This window comes from Emys orbicularis, chromosome 9 (assembly GCF_028017835.1).
Source record: "Emys orbicularis isolate rEmyOrb1 chromosome 9, rEmyOrb1.hap1, whole genome shotgun sequence".
NCBI classification, from domain to species: Eukaryota; Metazoa; Chordata; order Testudines; family Emydidae; genus Emys; species Emys orbicularis.
This window is the reverse complement of record NC_088691.1, coordinates 54645752-54670283: the sequence shown is the minus strand read 5'-3', so window position 1 is coordinate 54670283 and position 24532 is coordinate 54645752. Positions and strand designations below refer to the sequence as shown.

Here is a 24532-nt window from a genome sequence, read left to right as displayed (position 1 = left end):
TTGTGCATGTATGGGAAAACAGAGTGTATGTATACTTTGTGCATGTTTTCTTACGTGTGCATACATGTTAGGATGTAACATCTAACTGTCAGGGTGGTTAAACACTGGAATAAATTGCCTAGGGAGGTTGTGGAATCTCCGTCTCTGGAGATATTTAAGAGTAGGTTAGATAAATGTCTATCAGGGATGGTCTAGACAGTATTTGGTCCTGCCATGCGGGCAGGGGACTGGACTCGATGACCTCTCGAGGTCCCTTCCAGTCCTTGAATCTATGATGTAGATACAGCCTGAGTGTGCACGTGGGTTTTCAAGAGGGCTGTTTAGAGTGTATATGTTTGTGCATGTCTTTCCATGTACAAGCACATTTGTGCCTGTTTTCCTGTGTGCATGTGATCATACATGTTTATGCAGGTACCTGCATCACTGTGTATGTGTTCATGTTCATTTCTACATGTGTGTGTGTATATATATATATAGTGTCCATTAGCTATGCATATAGGTAGAGCTATACGTTTCCATGAATGTGCACATGTAGGTATGGGTGTGCTGGGGGGGAAGTCATGAGCGCACACACGGGGACGCAAGTATTTGTATACCCATATGCAGCCTCAGTTTCCCCATCTTTAAAATGGGGAAAACAATACTGATCTCAACCTGCTGGTGAAAAGTGCTATTGCAGAGGTATACGTTACCTGCATTTGTACCTCTGGGTGTCTCAGAGAGGTGAACTACCCCTACCCAAACCGCCACTACCCAACATATCCCATTTGCTATCTCCCCATGGCAAAAGTGCTTCTGTCTAACAGTTGTGATAGTGGCAGCACCAGGCCGTATGGCAGGCAATAGGACAGCAGGGTCCCCTTTGCCCCTCCCCCACTCTCCCTGGGGAGCTGACCCAGGGGGCTCTGTGCTGCCCCTCCCCATAGGTTCTGTGGAGAGCTTTCCTGCTCCCTTTGCCCCTCCCCAAGGGCTTTTGGGGGAGGTGTCCCCATTCCCTTGCCCCCCCCAAGCTCTGGAAGGAGCTGACCCGAGGGGCTCTGTGCTGCCCCTCTCCCTAGGTTCTGTGGGGAATTCCCTCTTCCCCTTTACCCCCCTCTTTCTGAGCACCACTTACTTCGCCCCTCCCCCCCGTTTTGGCGTCGTCCTCCACCGTTTCCGGTTCCCCGATGACGCACTTCCCAGCGCTACCTGCCTCCGCCCCTAAAGCGCGCCCCCGATGAGGAATCGCTCGCGAGCGCGCCTCGTGAGCGCGCACAGGCACGTGGGCCCGCCGGAGCCAATCAGAGGCCGGGGATTTGGGGGGCGAAGCGCGCTCTCGCGGGCAGTTGCGGCGGGAGAGACGCGGGAGCTGAGGAGAGTGTGACTGTGCCCCCTCCGCGCTCCCGCCAGGCCGGACCCGTCCGACGCCGCCATGTCCGAGGAGAAGCCCAAGGTAACGGCTGGGGATGCCGCACGCTGCACCCTGCGCGGGGCTGCCGGGCCCGCGCCCGGCCCAGAGGCGGGCTCCCCGCTGCGCAGCCCGGGCCCGCGGACTCCCTGGGGCCTGCCGGCCCCGCCCCATAGCGAAGGGACCCGGGGTCTCGCGCCCCGCCCGCTCGCGAGGGATGCTGGGAGCGCGACCAGGCTGCGGGTCGGGCCTCCCTGGGGTTGGGGGCGACGTCGCGGAGAGGCGCTGCGCCGTGCCGTCGTGGGGAGCGTCCGCTTCGCTCCCTTCCGCTCGCCCCGCCCCCATTCGCTGAGCGCCCGCCGCCCATCCCGGCAGCGTGTTAACTCCTGGCCTGCGGGGTCGCTCCCCGGGGGCGCCAGTTGGGTAGTGGGTAGGGCCTGTTTAAATGGACCTGTGGCTGTGTGTTCGCGGTCAAGAAGGCAGGTCAAAGACATACACCTTGCACTGGGAGCCGAGAGTGGTGAGGTCAGGACGGACCTCGGTTTCTGGAGGCCTTCATTCCACGGTGTCAAAGACTGGCCCCAGAGCGGAGTTGTGCACTGCAGTCTTCATCCTGGGGCTGTAGGTGGTCTTTCTAGATCTCCTGGGCCCAGGCCACAGAGCGCCTTGAAGATTAGACCTGAGACTTTGACCTTGATTTGAAAATCTGTATGCAGCGACTGTAGTGAGCGGAGGAAGGATTTGGTGTGCTCGCAGTAGCCTGTGTTGCTGAGGAAGACATGTTGCAACATTCCCTACTAGTGGAGTTTGCTAAATGCTGAAGAATATGTGCCCAAGTACATTGCATTGCTCTAGTCCAGCTGAGAAGCGACAAAGCTTGGCCAGTTGACCTGCTTTCATTGACCTGCCTGGACAGTATGGGATTGCAACAATGTTCATTTGAGAAATATAACCAATTTTACAAACAGCTACCATACATGTACGAAAAATAGAATATTAACAATTGGAAAAGTGAACTTGCCACTTCTTCATTCGAAGAACCACGTGACAGCCATATTGCCATTAAGGGGCTTGTCACAGAAGAAGAAAAGATTTTTACCAGAGGATGGAAAGCTGAACAGATAGAGGTGGGATCAGTTGATGAGCCAGTGCCTCTTCCTGGTAGTCCCAGAAAATTCTCTGAGGACCAGAGTTGCAGCAGTGCCCAGAGAACGTGCTTGATACAGGCTACACCTGTGCCTCTTTAGTGGAGGCATGGCCAGTGGGTACTTACTAAGTTCCTTGATTCTGAAATGTGTGGAAGCTTCTGAGTTTCTTGCCCAGGGTTAAAAACAAAATTGTGGTTCGCCAGCACCTTGATAGTTCTGTGCGTATTAAGAAAAGCACTTTAGTATGATCAAACCTTCACTGCAGGTTGTCCATATATTGATAATTCTGGATGCTGCCTTGTTTCAGACTCGCTATTGCTATGACTGCATCTCTCTGAAAATGTGAGTAGATGAGATCAAAGGGCATTACGTACCACAGCCAGTTGTCCTAAATTGTGAAGTAAATGTAACACAGGTGAGCTGAACTAAACAGAATTTGAAGGTAGGTCTCATTGAGATTGACAGAGGAAAGGTATTCTTTCAGAGGTAATTCTTGAATGATATGAGCCAGAAATTGTGTGCAGAAATGGGGTTTATTTACTACCAGGTTTAAGTTGAAATCCCATGTTCTTTCTACCCACAAAGAACCTTGAATAGAAACTGAAGAACTTCTTGTTGGCTGGAATTAGAACAATCATTCTTAAATTGGTGATATCTGAGACACTGTTAGATAACACTTGTTACTTTATGGGGTGGTGAGGAGGCCAGAAAGAAAGGGCGTGGGAATTACTGAGAAGACCTGCGTGAATAATCTTCAGAGCCCATCTGTCAAGAGGTACGGTTCAGGAGGAGAAAGTTCTTTAGTCTTCCTGTGGAGATGATGGGCTACTTGGCTGAAAAGATTTTGTAGTCTAGAGCAGTGGTTCTCTTAGCCGGTCCGCCGCTTGTTCAGGGAAAGCCCCTGGTGGGCTGGGCCGGTTTGTTTACCTGCCGCATCCGCAGGTTCGGCCGGTCGTGGCTCCCACTGGCTGCGGTTCGCCGCTCCAGGCCAATGGGAGCGGTGGGAAGGGCGGCCACCACATCCCTTGGCCCGCGCTGCTTCCCGCAGCCCCAATTGGCCTGGAGTGGCGAACAGCGGCCAGTGGGAGCTGCGATCGGCCGAATCTGCGGATGCGGCAGGTAAACAAACTGGCCCGGCCCGCCAGGGGCTTTCCCTGAACAAGCGGCGGACAGGCTTTGAGAACCACTGGTCTAGAGAAGACACTGCAGAGGGGCTTTTGGCTGTTTTCTGGTGGAGGAAAAGAGATGTGGCAGCTGAAATTTTCCGTTAAATCTCTGAAAGAGGATTGGTTGGCCAAGATCTCATTCAAGTCTGAGGAATTCGTTGGTGTCTTTTGGGGGGATCCCCTGAAAAGTGTAATCTCACCAAAGGGAGCCTGAATGACAGAGGTGAGGCTGGTGGGCAAAAGGAAAGTATCTTGAAAAGCCTGCAGCCATGGTGCTGTTTCCGTTGGTTGAGAGACACACCCACAATTGGTCAGTTCAGTCCATAGTCTAGGAATACTCCTGGATTCCTCACTGACGCTGAGTCTCACTTGCCAACATTTGCAAGCAGTGCTTTCTTCCATCTCTATTTAGCTAGGAGACTCTGTCCCATTCTGGTGGACAAAGACCTGGCCTTAGTTATTCGTGCCTTTGGCACTTCTCACCTGGACTACACCAACATGATATACATGGGCGTGAAACCTTCAGAACTTAGGAAACTCCTACTAGTGCAGAAGGCTGCAGCACATCTCCTCAGCAACATGGGCTACCATGAGCACATCACATCGGTTTTCTGTTCTCTACGCTGGCCTCCCACAGAATAGCGAATCAAGTTCAAGGTCTCAATCATTATCTTAAAAGTGCTCCTTGCCCTGGGCCCAGGATATCTAAAAGATTGTCTAAAGCTCAGGTATGAAGACCATGGTCAACAACCCCACTCCTCTGGCACAGTGGAACTCTCAACAATAAGAGTAAAGCTTGTCTGTGCAGAAGACAGAGCTTTCTCTAGGGGTTGTCTGAGACATTGGAGACACCCTCCCCCGGGACTACGTACTACCACAAACCTCACCACTTTCTGTTCCAAGTACAAGGTGCATTTCTTTCACCTTGCCTTCTCTACTATAAACACCTAACAACACATATATTAAAAAAGCAGTGGGGGCGGGAGCAGACACTATCGAACCAACATACGCCCCTGAACACACTTCTCCCTCTAGGAGAGGATGAGAGAACAAACAATATATGACAGGTGTGTAGTCACGTCACTTACCATGCTACTGGAAGGTGTTTGGATACCGTGATCAGTGCATTGTAAGAACCTATATAGAATAGAATGAGATTGCCCTTGGAGGTCTGTGTCCAAAGCTCTAAGCCACATATTGTGGCAAGCTAGAATGTTGCAGGGAAGGGTTCTGGTGGAAAAACTAGCAATGATGTAGATAGTTATACAGGAAGCAGAGTGCTAACTTGTAAATCTTTAGCTTTTTCTTGACTTTTGTGGGCAACTTTAGGTTTAGGGTGACTTTATGATAAAGACATGTGAGCAAAGACTGGAGATTTAAAGTTGTTTTGTAGGACAATGGGCAAATATTCAAAGCCGCTCCCCAGTGAGCTTTTAAACTTTTGGTCCACAAAATTCTTAATGGTCCTTGTTCCTTCCATTGGGATTAGAAACTTCCTGTGCTGGAAGCAGTCTTGAGACGAAGGAAGGGAGAATCAATCTAGGGGCCAAGGAGGACTGGACTTGACTAGCTGTATTTGGTATAGCTTTTCTGTGGCTCTGCTGATAGATATTTTCCTCTCTGGATTGTACCCTTCAGAACCTGGAATCTTTTCTAGAGACTGTTTTGGAGAAGATCACTTTCTCTCTTACTGGTGCTCATCTGGAGGAGTCTGACATTTTAAGGAAAGGGTGAAATCTCCACCTAGTAGTGGAGGATCTGACCTGAGCTATGGCACTGGCTTACTTGGAGAGCTCACCAGTCTTCTGCTGATAGCTTGGGAGAATGTTTCTGATAGTTGTATGATTCTTAAGATGAAGAGGGTGGTTAGGACTTTGCATTCTCAGTACTTAAAGGACAGTCATTGCTGTTTAAAAATCTAAACTGAATTTATCTGGGGGGGGGGAATTTATCTGGTGCTTTATCTGGGGGGGGGGATTTATCTAGTGCTTTATCTGGGGGGAGGGATAGCTCAGTGGTTTGAGCATTGGCCTGCTAAACCCAGGGTTGTGGGTTCAATTCTTGAGGGGGCCACTTAGGGATCTGGGGCAAAATCAGTACTTGGTCCTGCTAGTGAAGGCAGGGGGCTGGACTTGATGACCTTTCTGGGTTCCTTCCAGTTCTATGAGATAGGTATATCTCCATATATTATCGGGTAAGGTGGTTGAACTAGTGAGGCTGTGTTTGATGGAAACATCTGTGTTCTGTTTTGGGTAGATACCAGGACTATCAGGAAAGAAGGGCAGGATTATGTCTTGACTGTCGGAAGTTATCTTGTTTCTAATAGTAGTCATGTTTGACTCAAATGTTTAACACCAACAAAAGATGTGAAATAAAGAGATGACTGTTTCAGGCTTCCAAAAATATTAGAAAATTATTATAGTACCCAAAAATGTGCTAAGATATTTTTGTTTTGTGATAGCACTTAAATGTCAATTGAGAAAGGGGCCCCGTTTTTCTAGGTAATATACAAACATAGTGATAGTCTCCCGCCCCCCCCCCAAGAGTTTATAACAGGGATTGGCAACCTTTGGCATGCAGCCCGTAAGGGAAATCCGCTGGCAGGATGGAACGGTTTGTTTACCTGCAGCGTCCGCAGATTCGGCCGATAGCAGCTCCCACTGGCCGCGGTTCACTGTTCCAGGCCAATGGGGGCTGCAGGAAGCGGTGGCCAGTACATCCCTCAGCCCGCGCCGCTTCCTGCAGCCCCCATTCGCCTGGAACAGTGAACCGCGACCAGTAGGAGCTGCGATCGCCTGAACCTGCGGACGCTGCAGGTAAACAAACCATCCCGGCCCGCCAGCGGATTTCCCTTATGGGCTGCATGCCAAAGGTTGCTGATCCCTGGTTTATAATCTAAATAGACAAAGGGCTTGGCTACATTTGCAGCTGTAGAGCGCTTTGGGTTAAACCAGCCTTCGGAGAGCGCACTAGGGAGAGCGCTGCAGTCTGTCCACACTGACAGCTGCAAGCGCACTGGCGTGGCCACATTTGCAGCATTTGCAGCGGCATTGGGAGCGGTGGATTATGGGCAGCTATCCCAGCGGTCAAGTGGCTGCAACGTGCTTTTCAAATGAGGGGGGTGGGGTGGAGTTTGTTGTTTGTATGTGGGGGGAGAGAGAGAGTGGGTTTTTGGAGTACTGAGAGTGTGTCAGCACGCTATCTTGTAAGTTCAGATCCCCCTAGCTCCCCTGCCTCTCACTCACTCAGTAAACGTTTGCTTTGCCCCGTTGCCGATAAGCAGCCGCTGTCTGAAACGGAGCTCTGAAAAGGCACTTCCGCATTCCTCAGCTGATTTAATAACAAAGAGAAGAGTGGCCACTTGACTTAAGGGGATTATGGGACTTTTCCGGAGGTCAATCAGTGCGCTGTAATGTAAATCCTCGTTCACACTGGCCCTGGGGCGTCTCAGCCAATACGCAACAGCCGTTATCCCTCTCGTGGAGGTGGAGTACCAGGAGCGCTCTAGCCAGGGAGTCAGAGCGCTCTACGTGCCTTGCCAGTGTGGATGGGGAGTAAGGTAGAAGGCTTTATTGCGGTATAAAGTACCAGTGTAGCCAAGCCCAAAGGATAGGGCAGAGGGATAGAAAATACAAATAGGGTGAATCCAGTGATGGTTTGAGAACGTTAGTGCCTTGGAGGTTTTTTGTGGGGGGGACATTGTGATTAGGTGGGTTGAGGTTAACAGAAAGAGGAAGGGAGATGGAAAACGCAGAAGGGGGGGGGGAGTGTGGAGGGCAGATGGAGTGAGATTTAAGTGAAGAGACCATGAGAAAGGGGGGTAGAGTAAACAACTAATCAGCAGAGGAGAGAATGTCCAGAGGCAAAACTAGAAAACAGGCTATGTCTACACTACACACCTCTTGTGGTGGCATGTAGGGTATGTGTTACTACATACTGCTGTGCAAAGCAAGCTGCGTCCACGCTGCAGTGTAGCTACATGTGTCAGTAAAGCTCTAGCAGGGGTTGGCAGTGGGGAAAGGCTTGGCTCTGCTGCCTGCACATTGCTAGAGTCTTTCACTGCCATGGGGAAGGACCCCAGCTGTGGGGAGGCAGCTGCAGGACAGGCAGTGCTTGGGCAAACAGAGAGTCATGTTGGATACACACAGGGTTCAGGCATATTGTTACTCACCTAAGCAGTGCCTCTCCATCTACGGTGCTAGTTATTAACAGTGCTAGGGGAGCATGTCATTTATGTACTCTACACACCACCAAAAGGAGTGTGCAGTGTAGACATACCTTTAGATCCGGGGTTCTCAAACTGGGGGTCGGGACCCTTCAGGGGGTGGTGAGGTTATTACATGGGGGGTTGCGAGCTGTCAGCATCCACCCCAAGCCCCGCTTTTCCTCCAGCATTTATAATGGTGTTAAATATATAAAAATGTTTAATTTATAAGGGGGGTCGCACTCAGAGGCTTGCTATGTGAAGGGGGTCACCAGTACAAAAGTTTGAGAACCACTGCTTTAGATGACATCATCATGTGTCCAATAGTGCCAGCTGTAACTGCTTTTGTTTGTTGCCAGCTGAGACTTTAGCTGCTTCTATGCAGCTTCCCCAGAGCCACATGGTTGTGGGGAGGGTAGAGCCTGGTGCCCCTAGGGGCAGGAGGGTCTCCCCTGCAGAGTTCTCTGTCTAAGGCTACGTCTTCACTACAGGGGGGGGTCGATTTAAGATACGCAAATTCAGCTACGCGAATAGCGTAGCTGAATTCGACGTATCACAGCCGACTTACCCCGCTGTTGGGACGGTGGCAAAATCGACCTCTGCGGCTTCCCGTCGACGGCGCTTACTCCCACCTTCGCTGGTGGAGTAAGAGCGTCGATTCGGGGATCGGTGGGACGCGACAAATCGATCCCCGAGAGGTCGATTTCTACCCGCCGATTCAGGCGGGTAGTGTAGACCTAGCCTAAGAAGTGCTGGGAGAGGGAGGGAACCTGTTGGCTTCAGTTGGAGCTCATCTTCTCCTCCTCCAGTGTGTTATTTTACCTGCTGAAACTGCTTCTGCTAAGTGCTTATCAGAAGCCTGCCCCTGAGAGCTTGCAATCAAAATAGATGACACATAGACAAAGGAGTGGGGTAAATGGAGGTAACACAAGTTTCAATATTCTTTCATATTCTCCTGTTTTACGTTTTGTACTCCTCTGTGAATTTATTTAAACCCTATGTCCACGTGCACCTTTTCCTGGATCCAATTTTTATTTGTAATTTAAGCCTGTCTCTTGATAGGAAAGGGAAATGATCCTTGCCTCTTACCTCCTGTGTCTACACCTTCCCCTAACTTTCACATGACCACCTGTTCTTATTCTAGCTCTCTCCCTGTACCTTGCGTGTAATGGTCACTGACCTCCCCACATAAATCAACAGTTAAAGCTAGTGGTTCTGATCTCTCAAACCACTGCATGTGCGCTCCTGCTGCCACTGACAGTGCCGTGCCATAGAGCAGCTCTCTTCTCTGTCTTTGTGAAGGGCGGAGGACAGAGTTTGGCTGACCTCCTCTCTACCGTTGGCCTGCAGTACAGGGACTTTTCTGGGAGGTGGCGAGCACTGTACTCTAGTGCCCTGAAATCATCTCCTGTGTCTATCTAGGGATTTGGGGGTGGGATGAGAAGAAGCTTATGAGAGAGATTGCCATGAACAAGAAAATATTTGGAAATGCTTTGAAAATATACAGTTAAAGATAGCATTTATTGAGTAACACTTCAAAGCACATAAAGAATTATAAAATTATTATTTCTATGGCAAATACAGGTGCTAGTCACTTACAAAACGCTGACTATTTTAATAGAAAATTAGTGAATGTTGTATAATTTGCAGATCTTTGCAGTGTCTTATAAATAGGATCCAGCTAATTATAGTAACAAGGCATGACCACCATAGTTATGGTTGCGTCACGACTTCTGTTTAAAGGTCGATTTTTCGAAGTCCTCTAAAATCATCATGCTTAGTCAGATTACTTGGAAATTTGGTGTGCTTCAGAGGGATGTAAAGTAGGGTTAGTGACCCAAATTTGGGGACATTTGAGGTAGAGGTTCTGGAGATATATGCCCTGGGAAAAATAGCCATTTCCCAAAAAGTTCTAGGTGGAGGGTTTTGTGTTTTGTTTTGTCCTTCCACCACCCCCCCGCCCCCCTCCAACTGAGCTAGAGATCAAGCTATGAGACCAATTTCATTTACACCACATCCAATGTGTCGTTTTACCCAAGGTAGCACATGGCACCCACCAATTGCTAGAGAGTTTCCATTCCTACCATTTTAATGTTAACCTTAAAATCAATTTTCTGTTTAATGTTCAATAGTTCTAAGTGCTCTAAAATCCATATTGTTACACTGAATTTTAAGGCAATCTGATTAAGTGATGGGACATAGAGTATAGTGATCTAAATTTGGGTCAATGTGACCAAGGGGTTCCCAAGATACAGACTCGGGGTGGGGGGGGGAAACAACTTTTCTTAAAGCTGACACATCCTGGCAATGCTTTTTTTGCTCACAGATAGAGATCCAACCAGGTCTCAGATCGTTGCACCAGTATCTCAGACACTCAACGGTTACTCAACAGAGTGCATGGCACTCACCAGCCCTTTGGCAGAAATCACATTAAAACATTATTTGAAAAAGAGTTTGCTTCTCCAGTTAGGCACACTAAGGGCTTGGCTACACTCGAAACTCCAAAGCGCTGCCGCGGGAGCGCTCCCGCGGCAGTGCTTTGAAGTGCGAGTGTGGTTGCGGCGCCAGCGCTGGGAGAGAGCTCTCCCAGCGCTGCAGGTACTCCACCTCCCCGAGGGGATTAGCTGGGGCACTGTTTACACTGGCGCTTTACAGCGCTGTAATTTGCTGCGCTCAGGGGGGTGTTTTTTCACACCCCTGAGCGAGAAAGTTGCAGCGCTGTAAAGCGCCAGTGTAGCCAAACCCTAAGGCTCACAAGCCTATTCGCACACCTAATAGATGACGCTGAGCATGTGGAGACAGAGGAGTTAATAGGCTTGTTAGCCTTCAAAGTTTCCTACCAGCTGGATAGCTCAAGATGACAAACAGTCGTCCTTTGAACCTGACCCACCTCAAGATTACATGGGTGTGTACCTTACCTATGTATTTCCTGGTTTTTAATTTTGCTGAGCTCAATGTTCTGGAGGGACAACAGATGTCACCAGGCAGCCTTAAGTCTGTGTTAACTAGGTGTTTTGCCATTTAATGTGCTTTAAAGCTCGACTCTTGTAAGCGCTCTATTATCCGGTTACGTTGATTGTTTTGAAAGTTGGTGTGCCGCATGGGGTACCATTAGTGATCCAAATGTAGGGTCATTTGATTGAGGAGTTCCCAAGTTACGACCCCTCTTCCAAAACTGGTTGCCCTCTGTGCCTTGTACTGATAAACTGAGAGGTATTAATGACTTGATGAATCACAGATCTCATTGAGATTGATGGCTGTGAACTCACCCTTCAATTAACATAATTAAGAATAAGTTAATCACAAACCCTTCCCCCACCCTCCCTGGCTAAGCAAAAGGAGATTTTGACAGAGTGGATGGAGGTTGCTGCAATATGTGAGTAATGGGTGGCAATTTTATTTTTTGGGGTGGAAGGAGCAATGCAATCAAAGTCTTTTGAGGGAAAATTAGATATGTGAATTCCTGCTGGGAAAAGAGAGGTATTAGGAGTGGGGCAATAGGGGGAGGGAGTTTGGGGCTGCAGTGAGGGGAGGCGTTTTATGGGGAGAGGGATATATGTGAATTGCTGGTTGGCAAGCCATGAATTGATGGTTTGAGAAAATCTGAATCCACAAAAACAATGAGGAGTCCGGTGGCACCTTAAAGACTAACAGACTTATTTGGGCATAAGCTTTCGTGGGTAAAAAAACTTCTGCATCTGAAGAAGTGGGTTTTTTAACCCACGAAAGCTTATGCCCAAATAAATCTGTTAGTCTTTAAGGTGCCACCGGACTCCTCATTGTTTTTGAGAAAATCTGAGTATTGTTAGCCCCTGGGGGAAGGGTGGGGCCAAGTGGCTACTTCCTGATCTTGTGTTTAATGTGGTTTTATTTTGTTTTTGTTTTTTCTTCAAAGAAACATAGCTCAGAGATTTGGAACTGACAGCATGACTACCTTGATTGCTGAGGAAAAATAAATGTGTGCTGCCAGAGGTGCTAATGTGTGGTTTCTGGGCAATTCCTGGATCACAAGGTTGGAGAAGTTTGCAGGAGAGTAATGAGTACACCATGACATGGGGATTACTAATTGCAAGTTGATTTGGGTGGAGAGAGAAAAAAGAGGTTGGCATCATGTTTTGCCCACTCTACAATGTCTCACTGGTGACTTGAGAGGTGGTGATGTGTCAGATGTGGTGATTCAGTCAGGCAGAAATTATTTGGGCCTTATTCCTGGTGTACTGCTCACACAACGTATGAGAGCAGATTTGGACTGCATCAGTGACTTGTGTCCAGGAGCTGTGATAGTCTTCTTTAATTTGGCTGAGCCTCTGAATAATCACTACAGTGACAATATGAAAACTATTAAGTGTTGGAAGGACATTAATTGGGAAATTGGAGGGTTCATGGCTAATTGAAAAATGTGTATTGTGTGTCAGAAATATTTACAAGGTCTGACACCTCACTGTTTCTTGTAGTTGGGGTACATCAGTCACACAAGGGTCAGGGGATTTTTCAAACGTACGAAGGGTTTTAAGATGTATGATCAGTACTTTCTGATGCATGTTTCAGCATGTTTGAGAACGACTGTTTAAGTGTTGGGATTATTATTATTATTATTATTATTTTTTAGATTTAACAGAGTTTTAAATGTTGTTTGCTTGTTTATAGTTGGTTTGTAATAAATGATTGTTCAGCAATTAAAGTGTTTGCGGTCTATTATGCACCTGTGTAGGTGAGCATGTTCAATGCAGGGTTTGAGGACAGTGGGATAACTCAGTGAATGACAGTTATTTCACTGAAATTCATGTCATAAAGGAATGTGACTCCTGTACTTCAAATGTGTAAGTTAATAGTTGTGAACCTCAGCACAGGTTGGGTGGGCCACATTATAAACTTTGATTTACTGAGGCGTTCCTCCATCGCCCCCACCTTCCTCCTCCTGCCTTCCTCCCAGAAAAGGTGCGTCAGGACCAAGGAGCAGCAACCCTAACTCACAACACATAGAATCATAGAAGATTAGGGTTGGAAGAGACCTCAGGAGGTCATCTAGTTCAACCATCTGGAATTCTTTGCTCCAGAACTCAAAGAGATGGGGAGTTGCATGGCTGGGGATTCTGTGCAGGGTAGACAGCATTAATTTGTTTATCTAGGCATGCAGTACTGGGCGCATTGTATTATTTAGGCTTGGCAGGATTCGATTTAAATTGTTTGTTAGTTCTCAGTGTTAGCTGGAATCCTGGGCATGAGAGTGAATGGGTTGTAAAAGGAGGTGAAGAGCTTGTACATTTCTTACTCCTGGGGGGATTCTGCGGCAAAACAAAATTCTGCACCAAAAAATTCAAAATTCTGCATATTTTATTTGTCAAAATAATGTAATATAATCACACCAGTTTCAATTGTTTTAGTAATTTATTAAAACTACAATACAGAAAAAAGTCACAATAACTATTCAGCATTTCTTAAACACATGAAAGTTAAGTTACAAACACTTGGTAACTAATACCCGGCATTCCAGTTATAATCCTGGATTTTAATTTAAATTACATTACAGAACACCAAACCGGGGCGGGGGGCAGGTAGAATGTCATTTTAAATTGCTCAGACTTTCACACATGAAAGTCATTCAGTTTTGCTAATCATTGTTCTGGACCTGGCTCTGTACTTTGGGAAGTGCTTGGTTCTGAGTGTCCTGACATTTTGGGCATGTCTACAATGGCAAAGTTACAGCTCCGACAGTTACAGCACTGCTCAGAGAGCGCAGAAGGAAAACCGCTGTTGTGTGTTCACACTGACAGCTGCCTGCGCAATAGCGTATTCACACTTGCAGCGCTGTTTGGAGCGGTGCACTCTGGGCAGCTATCCCACAGAGCACCCTCTTTCTCTTATGCCGCTAAGGCTTTGTCTTCACTACCCGCCGATCCGGCGGGTAGCAATCGGTTTATCGGGGATCGACTTACCGCGTCTGGTGAAGACACGGTAAAATCGATCCCTGATCGCTCTGCCGTCGACTCCGGAAATCCACCTCGGCAGGAGGCGGCAGCGGAGGCGGCGGCAGCGCGGCAGCGGTCGACTTTCCCGCGTCCTCACCGCTAGGTAAGCCGACCTAAAATACGCAACTTCAGCTACGGTATTCACGTAGCTGAAGTTGCGTATCTTAGGTCGGACCCCCGCTGTAGTGTAGACCTAGCCTAAGACTTGTGGAAAGGTGGAGGGGGTTGTGGGGCATCCCAATGCCCCATGATGCATTGCTTTGCATCCCAGCAATCCCTGTGCTTCTGTCTGTGTTTGGCACCATCTTTCAACGGTTTGTGTACTGCGCGCTCTGCCTCTTCGGGCTGCAGGAATGGATCCCAAACTGCTGACCAGTATGCTGCTCGCTCTGACCAACACATCAGGAGTGGCAGTGGAGTTATTCCTTAAACTACAAAGGCAAGAGGAGTGCGACGTTGATCTTGCCACGCGTAGTAGCTACGACACGAGATTTCTTGTGGCATTCACGGAGGTGCTGACCACAGTGGAAGGCCGCTTTTGGGCTCGGGAAACAAGCACTGAGTGGTGGATCACATTGTGATGCACGTCTGGGATGATGAGCAGTGGTTGCAGAACTTTCGCATGAGGAAAGCCACATTCATGGGACTTTGTGATGAGCTCGCCCCAGCCCTGCGGCGCAAGGACACAAGAATGAGAGCTGCCCTGTCATTGGAGAAGCGTGTGGCTATTGCACTGTGGAAGCTGGCTACTCTAGACTGCTACCGATCGATCTGGTGCCAGAATTGGAATGTGAGAGCCGTCTATCGCCCCTCCACAGTTAGGAAAGCCCATTTGTGCAAAGCCATCCACAATGTCACGCATGTTGCCCAGAGTCACGGTCTTTTGGAGCAGGATGCGATTAATGGCCCTGCACACTTCCATCAACACGACTCCAACGGTCGACTTTCCCACTCCAAACTGGTTAGCGACCGATCCTAGCCACCGAGTACATTAATTGCAGGGGGTATTTCTCAATGGTTCTCCAGATGCTTGTGGCTCACCGTGGGCGTTTCACGGCCATTAATGCAGGCTGGTGCATGACGCACGCATCTTTTGGAACACTGACCTGTTCAAGAAGCTGCAAGCAGGGACTTTCTTCCCTGACCAGAAGATCACCATAGGGGAAGTTGAAATGCCCATTGTGATCCTGGGAGACCCCGCCTACCCCTAATGCCGTGGTTTATGAAGCCGTACATGGGGCAACTTGACAGCAGCAAGGAGCGGTTTGACAACAGGTTGAGCAAGTGCAGAATGACTTTTGAGTGCATTTGGCCGTTTAAAAGCCCACTGGCGATGCCTGTATGGGAAGCTGGACGTGGCCGATGACAATATGCCTATGCTTATAGCTGCGTGCTGTACGCTGCATAATATTTGTGAAGGGAAGGGTGAAAGCTTCACTCAGGGCTGGACCGCAGAGGCTCAGCGCCTGGACGCTGAGTTTGAACAGCCAGAGACCAGGGCTATTAGAGGGCCACAGCGCGGGGCCATAAGGATCAGGGATACCTTGGGGCAGCAATTTGAAGCTGAAAGCCACTAATATTTGCTGCTATGCTCAGGATTGCAGTGCTTATAATTCTAGGAGGTGTCTGGTGCACATGATGCAATAGGGGGGTTTAACATAATTGCATGTTGCTTTGCAGTGCTCTTTTTGCTTTCACTTAATAGAATAAAGATTGCTTTCAAACCAACACAATTCTTTTATTAAAAGACAACAACCGGAGGAGAGAGTCAAACAACAATAATACATCAGCAGGGAGGGAGAGGGGGAAAGGGAAGGTCTCCAGAGGAGGAGGGGTCCCCGGACAGCTACAGATTTGTGTATGTCCAGGGATCATACCCAACCTTCTCCTTTGGAGTACAATGTAGCAGGTGCTGTACTTCAGCAGGGCCAGGGGGGTGGGTGTTGAGTGCAGTGGGTATTGGGAGTCCACACTGCTGGACTGTGAGGAAGGAGGAGTGGAATGCTGCGGGTAGAGAGTGGAGCCAGGAGATTGATAAGTGTGTTGGCGGGGGGGGGGGGGGGCGCATGGGAAAGAGTTTTGTGACAGCGGCTGCAGGGGAGGGAGGGTGGGCGCGGAGCTGCTCGGTTTGAAGAGCTAGTATTGCCTGGAGCGTGTCCACTTGGTGCTCCATAACGTTTAAGAGCCGCTCCGTGGCTTCTTTCTGGTGTGCCGCGTTCTCCTTTCGGTCCCTCTTTTTGCTGTCCCGCCACTCCTTCAATTCCTGTTTCTCAGTGGCAGAGTGCATCATAACCTCATGGAGAAAGTCCTCCTTAGTTCTTCGTGGCCGCTTTCTAATTCTGCACAGCCGTTCTGCTGCCGATAAGGGAGGCTGGCCTCCCAAGGTCATCTCTGTGAAGTTTAAATGCAACATTTTACAGAAGCAGTATTGTTTGCAACAGACAACACGGATTCAGTGCTTTAAAACACAGTCAGTACTCACACACCTGTCACTAACTGGCTGACCCCAGGCAAGTACACGAGCCACAAGACCCCCAAAATGGTGAGTAGCCGCAGGGCCAGGGTGAATCACTCTTCCCGGACCCTGCTGTACAGTGGGCACGTGGCTCTTGGGGAGAGCCAGTACTGTAGGGGGGGCTTGATAATCATTCCTGTCCCCACACTTTCCACAGGATGTGATCATTATGGAAGATATCTCGCTGCTGAGGGTGAGCAGGGAATCAAGGGAGGGTCTTCTCCAAGCCTGCGGCTTCCGCCCTGCCCCTATGCAGCTTGCCTGTGTGCAGCAATGGTCCCCCCGTCTCCCTGTGATGGCACAGTGGCGCGGGAAAGTTACCGTTAAAAGGGGAAAGAAACAAAGCAGCTCTGGCGAGGAACCTGCGGCAGCGGATTGCCCAGTATCTCCACGAGAGTTTCCTGGAGATCTCTGAGGGAGATTCCCATGAAGTGAGGGAGTCTTATCAACAGCCTGTTCTGCCGCTCAGACTAGGCATGCGGTGGGAGACAAGCCTGCTTTCTGCAACCCTCCTGCCCCCAACAACTCGCTTCAGCAATTCCCGAAATCAGATCCACTTACCAGGGGCCTCCTCTCCTGTTTGCGCTTCACCAAGATCCTACTGCTGTGACTGGCTAGGCTCCTCCGGGGTAGAAAAGAGCTCCTGACTGCATGCATCTCTGGCCTCAGAGCAATCCTCTGCCTCTGGGTCCCCCCCCCCCCTCCTCTTCGTCCAAGATTTCCTCCTCCTGGCTAAATCCACTCTCCACTGGCACGTGAGCCAACGAAGTATCCACAGGGGCCTTTGCAGTTGAGGTGTGGTCGCCACCGAGTATCGCGTCCAGCTCTTTGTAGAATCGGCAGCTCATGGGCGCAGCATCAGAGCGGCGGTTTGCCTCCCGCGCCTCGTGGTAGACGTTCCGCAGCTCCTTCACTTTTACCCTACACTGCAATGTGTCCCGGTCATGGCCCCTTTCTATCATGCATCTAGAAATCTGTCCATAGGTATCATAATTACTACAGCTGGAGCGCAGCTGTGACTGCACAGCTTCCTCTCCCCAAATGCCAATGAGGTCCAGCAGCTCGGGATTGCTCCAAGCGGGGGATCGCCTGGTGCGTGGAGCAGGCATAGCCACCTGGAAAGATATGCTGAGACCAGTGCACACATCACCGAGCAAACAGGAAGGGGACTTTCAAATTTGCAAAGGAATATACGGGGTGGGGATGACGGTTGGTCACCTGAGGGTAGGGCAGTAGAGTTCAGACCGATGACCAGAGAGGTGAGAACAGGCATTGTGGGACACCTCCTGGAGGCCAATCACATCGCTGTAATTGCCATGGTGTCTACAGTGGCACCACAGCGCTGTAGCCCTGGCACAGAAAGCTGTACACCTCTTGTCGGGGTGGATTTTTTTTTTTTTTTAGAGCGCTACAACTGCGCAGTTTCTGCACACTACGTGGCTTGGCAGTGTGTACACCTCAGGAGTTACAGCACAGAAAGCCGCTTTACTGGGCAGAAACTTGCCAGTGTAGATGGGGCCTTTATTGACTGGTAAACGTTTTATTTGCCCTCAAAGTCTTTTTTTTTTTTTTAATGGGTAAGTAAAATAAATCCTGAGCTGTAATCTAACCTCACTGTGCCACTTTGGCACAGGAAAAAAGTGAGAAAGCACATAAGATCTTCCTAGCTGAGGATCCCCTTAATGTCATTTATGATAAGACTTCTTTACATCACTCTGGCCTTAAAACTTTCACAAATTTTATGCTCCTGGGAGAATTGACTGAGAATGGGAACAGTTAATTAACAATAGGAACAATAGGCATGCTGCTACATTTCTGCCTCAGAGAATGAGATCAATTAACCATCAACAGCAATTTTAACAACTTTACACAGTCAGGCTGCTACATTTGTGCCTCAGAATGAGATCAATTAACTCAGGGCACGTCTTCACTGGCAACGTTAAAGCGTGGCCGCAGCACCGCTTTAACGTGGCTTGTGTGGTCGCGGTGCAGCACTGGGAGGGAGCTCTCCCAGCACTCTAAAAATCCCACCTCCATGAGAGGAATAGCTCTCAGCGCTGGGAGAGCGGCTTCCAGCGCTGGTGCACTGTCTACACTGGCACTTTACAGCGCTGGAACTTGCAGCGCTCAGGGGGTGTTTTTTCACACCCGAGTGAGAAAGTTGCAGTGCTGTAAAGTGCCAGTGTAGACAAGCCCTCAGGCAGGCTGCTTCATTTGTGCCTCTAGCGTGCTTCCTGCATAATAAAAAGCCCTACCGTTACACGCCAGGGAGCTGCAGTCGCAAGAGAGAGGGAGAGAGTCTCTCTCTCGCTTGCTGGAATGCACGTATGCCCAGCCCCGCCCCCGCCGGCGATCAGCCAGGCATGCACGCCCAGCCCCTCTCCCCTGTCTCGGAGGCTGCTTCAGGCACACTGGAACAGACGCGCTGACAGGCAAGAGGCGCGTGTCCTCCGGCAGATTTTTTTTTTTTTTTTTTTTTGCGTTTTTCTGCACGGGGGCACAGAAAAATGCAGGCCATGTGAATTCTGTGCTCCCGCAGGGGCGCAGAACCCCCCCCCCCCCCCCAGGAGTAATTTCAGCAACTGTGGGGTTGGCAGAGTAAAGGTTCCTGTGTTAATGGGGCATATTGGGGCATTACTGAAAGAGAGCAAAGTTAAGGTTGCCCATGCACACTTAACTGTGCATTTCCTGGTTTTCAGACGTTTGAGTTCTGCTCAACTCAGTGTTCTGGATGATATATCATCAAGCAACCTTAACTCTGTGTTAACTTAGTGTTTTGCCATTGAGTATAAATAATCTACTAACTCCCCTCAGGATGGTCTGAGTTTGCAGATGTAAATGTTGGAATTTGTTCAGTTTTTAGTAATTTGTTCTAAAGTTCCTTGCTTTTACCTCTTTGCCTGCAAGTCTCAGAGGCAAACACAAAACTTGGGTTTTTTTTTTTCCTTTGTGTGCTGTGGAGAACATCAAACCTTTATATATAGGAAGGAATGCTTCTGTTTTGCAACAGTTTGCTAAATTACTATCAGTCTTTTCCAAATTCTTAGGGTAACTTTTATTCATAAATAGTGATGTCCATCTTTACATTTTGTTTTGCAGGAAGGAGTAAAAACAGAGAATGACCATATCAATCTAAAAGTAGCTGGCCAGGATGGATCTGTGGTGCAGTTCAAAATAAAAAGGCATACACCCCTAAGCAAACTAATGAAGGCTTATTGTGAGAGACAGGTACATGTGTTTAACACAGTTTTTATATGTTGTAGTATTACTAATAAATTCATTTTGTTGCCTGAGAGTCAATAGGATCACTTACCTTATGAAAGACCTTGTCATTATGGAAACTTTACTTCTTTTCATAAAATGTGTTAAATACCAATGTTCCAGAGAATGAGTAGACCCCATTATATGGGAGTATGGTAGAATATGGATTTTGCGGCCTAACTTTCTCTCTCAGGTTTGAAAAATTTGGTTTCAGTTATACTTTAATCAAAATGACTTTCTCCTCATCCAGCGCTCCTGGTTCTTTAAAATTGGTACTAGGTGCCAGGAACTCCTGAACTGTAATCCCAGCTCTGACGCTAATTCCCTCTGTTGCCTTAGACCTCTTAACCTCAGTGTTATAATGTATATAAAATCCTTATCCACCTGACAGGTGTGAAGTGAGGTTTAAGAAGTTTGCAGAGTGTTTTGAAGATGAAAAGTAGTTGTCTGTCTTTTCCTTTTGTTTTGTCTCTCTTTTTCCCCCCCCCCTTAATGATTTTTGCTGCCTCTCTATCCCCCTGCATCACTCTGCTCTGGTAGCTTACTCTCCCTTCCCCCACTCAACAGAAAGCAACATTCTGCCAGGTGCAGGGGACATGTGCTATTCCAAAATACAGTAGAACCTTCGAGTTATGAATACCTTGGGAATGGAGGTAGTTCGTAACTCTGAAATGTTCATAACTCTGAACAAAACATTATGGTTGTTCTTTCAAAAGTTTACAATTGAACATTGACTTAATACAGCTTTGAAACTTTACTATGCAGAAGAAAAATGCTGCTTTCTGTTTATTTTTTTTAGTAGTTTACGTTTAACACAGTACTGTATTTGTTGAGGGATGTTTTTGTTGTTTTGTTTTTTTCTTCTATTGCTGCCTGATTGTGTACTTCCAGTTCCAAATGAGGTGTGTGATTGACTGATCAGTTCATAACTCTTAGGTTCTACTGTAGATGTCCTGCTCATACAGTGCCTGCCCTGGGACATCAGACTAACTTAGAATTTTGAGATCTGGGTCGAATCATATACTACAACATATATATAGCTCGTCTGTCACTTTAAATCTTCTGAATTCTGATTTTTACACATTATAGCAAATACTTGCTCCTAATCATAAACTTATTTTATTTGGATTGCAAAGTAAGAACTCCATATCTCATGTTAATTATTTTAACTTCCAGGGTTTGTCAATGAGACAGATTAGATTCAGATTTGATGGACAACCAATTAATGAAACTGACACGCCTGCACAGGTACGAAAATACGTTGTAATAACTGTAGCAGAACTCTATATTTTTAGATGTGTCTGCACCTAGAGAAAACTATTTTAGGTGGGATTTTGATAGAATAGTATCTTTGTTGTAGGCCCAGCAGTTCCCAAAACGTGCAGTAGGATTTCTTTTTCTTTAAAATTTCTCATAATTGTTACCACTGGTGGAGCTTGACCCAATTAGCAAGTGAGAGTACTAGTGTAGACATGGCTCCAAATAGCTGCCAGAGTTTTAAGGATTGTCTTACGAACCATGCGCAGAGTAGGTATAGACAATAACATGATTAAAACACAGGTGGCTGCTGGTGCCTTGTCTACACTAGTGCTACCACCATTTCTGCCACTGCTGAAGCTGAATCAGTATTGGTAATAGTGAGAAATTTCAGGGAGGAAAATTCCTGGTATGGACAAGGCCTGTGGTAGGGAATACAAGAAACAAAACCCAGAAATATTCTGGATGGTGTGGATTGGACTAATGAGTCCTCCTTTGGAGTTGAGAGAGAACAATAAATCACTGACCAAACTGATTTGTTCTGGCTGTGGGAATACCCTGCAAAGCTATTTTGTAATTGGATGTGAAAACTATGAAAGAGATAATCTAGGCTGAAAAGGAATACCCTGACTGCAGCTGACTGGAGTGCACCCCAGGATGGCTTGCTGAAAAGACTAACTTTTTCTGTGCCCACAGAGTATAACCCCTGTAGAATTAATGGTACTACTCATGTGAATAACTGTTCACAGTGGTTAGTTGAGATTAGTTACAGACCCTTGAGATTAGTTACAGACCCTTGCTGTTCAGAAGACAAATTGAACTGCACAGTTGTTCAAAGTGCACCGCTGCAGAAGTTGGCTGGGAGTGGAATAAAGGTTTGATTTGCAAGTTTGGGGAGATCTGTAGATTAAATCAACAGAAACCACACCTTTAGCAGTTAGCGAGGAGGAAGCAGAGCAGAGAATCTTGCCCCAGACTTCTTGGGGAAGTATACTGAGGGTATGTTTACACTATGGTGGCACAGCTGTGGTGCTTCAGCTGTGCCTCGGTAACACTAGACACTCCCGATGTTGACAGAAAGGGTTTTTCTGTTGATGTAGGTGATCCACCTCTCCGAGAGGCGGTAACTAGGTTGATGGAAGAATCCTTCTGTTGACCCCTGGTGTAGACATGCCTAGGTCATTTTGACCTAACTATGGTTCTCAGGGCCTGAAATTTTCCACTGCCCTGAGTAACGAAGATAGGTTGGTCTAATTTTTAAGTGTAGACCAAGCCTGAGACTGTGGGGAGCAGGGGTGGGAATGGAGGGCCAGAGTTGTGCCCTGTCGAGCAGGAACAATCTGTGCTGAGTATTGACACTAAAGGAAAAGCATAGACTGACATGAAGCCCTTAATGCCTTGGATCTTAGACTCTACTTTACTGCCTAAATCTGGGATCTTGTTCCCCAACACAGTGTCAGTCAGCCTGGAATGTCTTGGCTGAAGGGAGACCAAGATAACTTGTGACTGGAGCTGGGAAGACACTGTGGTGAAGGGGTGATGTTGCTTTCTGATGGGGTGGAGAGGGGAATTTAATAAGCATTAAAGTTTAAATTTAAACACTGCTTCTTAACGAGTAATGCTATTAACGGTGCAAGAACTAAATGCCCTTTTAAAATGTATAGCTATGTATATATTAAAATATGTGTGCATTAATCCAACAGCTGGAGATGGAAGATGAAGATACTATTGATGTGTTTCAACAGCAGACAGGTGGAGTGTGTTAAACATGCTGTCCTTTTGGGAAGAGGAATTTAAAGACCCTTGTCACACCTCACTTTCTCATCTGTCCTTGGATTTGCTATTAAATAGTAATGAATGAACATGCCAATCACACAGGATTCTTCTAAAACTTTAGAGGACATTTACCAAAATTGTTCTGCTGTCCCTCTGACATACTGCGTGTGCAAGTCAAAACTGTATCTGCAGGGATTAATCTACATCTTAAATTGGGCCAAATGGAATTAACTTTTCAGTTTAAGTAAAATATGGGTTGTCTGTCTGCTGTTACCTTGTTTATATAAACCTGTGGCCTAAGTATCCACCTATATTCTAGGACACGGATTGTTCATTCCTGACTCTTGTTGTATTATTGCCCCACTGCATAATTCTAATCATGTAAATATATCCTCAGTTCAGCAGTGAGTTTAAAATCTCCTCCTACAATAGGGCAAGTGAAGGGAAGAAAAGGTTATTGATTTAAAAGTTTTTACTATGTGTTGTAAACACAGTTATTATTGTAAAACTTAAAACCTATGATACAAGGACTGTACGTGCAGATATGAGGCTTGGTATAGAGTAAATGTTTAAATATTGCAAATGTACATGTGCTTTGTCATAATCTGATAAAATAGATTGAAATTTAAGTTTTAAAAAGCAAAAATGAGAGAATTGCCCAGAATTAATGTCAGCAATTGAGTTATTACCAGAATGCTAGACCAAACCTACTAGTGTTCATGACTGAACACTAGTGTATTATGTTCCATAAGAATAAAAAGAAAAAAGTCCATCATCACAGCTCACTATTGGTTTACTAGGTGATGGACAAAAAAATGTGTAACTTGTCCCTATCATCCCCTTTAATACAAACATAAAAGTTGTATCATTATTACTCACTTGGTACTAGTAAATATGTGGCCTCTGGTTTCTTTCAGTACATGTTTCTTATGGATAAATGTGGTCTTACATAAAACAAACCAAAACCTCTAACAAACAGACTCTTGATAAGCTTATGGCCAAGTTGTATGTGCAGAAGAGCTATTAAAAGATTGCTAAGCACAAAAACCTTGAAAAGGTAATTTAAGGTTCTTCTGAGAAATTTCTGCTCTGCTGCTTCCCAAAAATGTATTGAATTTTAAATGCATTTGTGTGGTGACTTTCAGTTCTGTATGATGTTTTGGGCTCTACTCCAAATGAAATTTTTAAAAGGTCATCTTATTATCCTTCAATAGGTTGTCCATTGCTGCTTGATTAGGTCATTGTCTGCCTTTTATATTTACCTGACCAATTTGACAACATTAGATCATCTCTTTGCTTGAAATCTGCTGGGAAAAGTCCTTATTTTCTTTTTCATTTTATTGTATATGGGCTAGGGTGGGATATTCTGTTAGAGCTCATAGTTTATTCACCAATTTGTACATTATTTGTTGTCCTTTACTACTGTATACAGTAAATATAGTTTGGTACTCTGTCTCATGGCTTATGTTTAATGCTGCTGCATTTCAGATGGCTTTACTTGACATTAGGTCATTGAAGTGCCATTGCTTCATTTGTTGCCATATCTTGCATTGAAATCCTCACCTCGGACAGTTCTAATCAGCTACACTGAACATGATAATAGGTACAATAAATGCACAGTTCAGGGTACTTATACTCACAACCAACTAGGATTACAGTAAAGGCACACTCGTCTGGTAATCCAAACTCTACTATGGTTAACTGGTGAATTGTGTGTTTTGTTAAATAAAATTACCTGAACCAAAAAATAATTAGGCAGGAGGGTGGGAAGATTGGTTTCTGCGTAAACAGCAGCTGTGCTGAGTTGTTCAAGAGGCCAGCTCAATGTAAGTGAGAAACATACCTGTAA

At 46.8% G+C, this 24532-nt stretch overlaps 1 protein-coding gene across 1 annotated transcript; it reads left to right on the top strand.

Moving 5' to 3' along the window:
• Positions 1–1284: 1284 nt before the first annotated feature.
• On the top strand, positions 1285–24135 carry LOC135883412 (small ubiquitin-related modifier 3). The gene is made up of 4 exons (XM_065410511.1): positions 1285–1432; positions 19489–19617; positions 20827–20898; positions 22611–24135. Exons 1-4 carry the CDS (start codon positions 1412–1414, stop codon positions 22671–22673), a joined length of 285 nt encoding a protein of 94 aa, XP_065266583.1. The 5' UTR covers positions 1285–1411; the 3' UTR covers positions 22674–24135.
• The last annotated feature ends 397 nt before the right edge of the window (positions 24136–24532 follow it).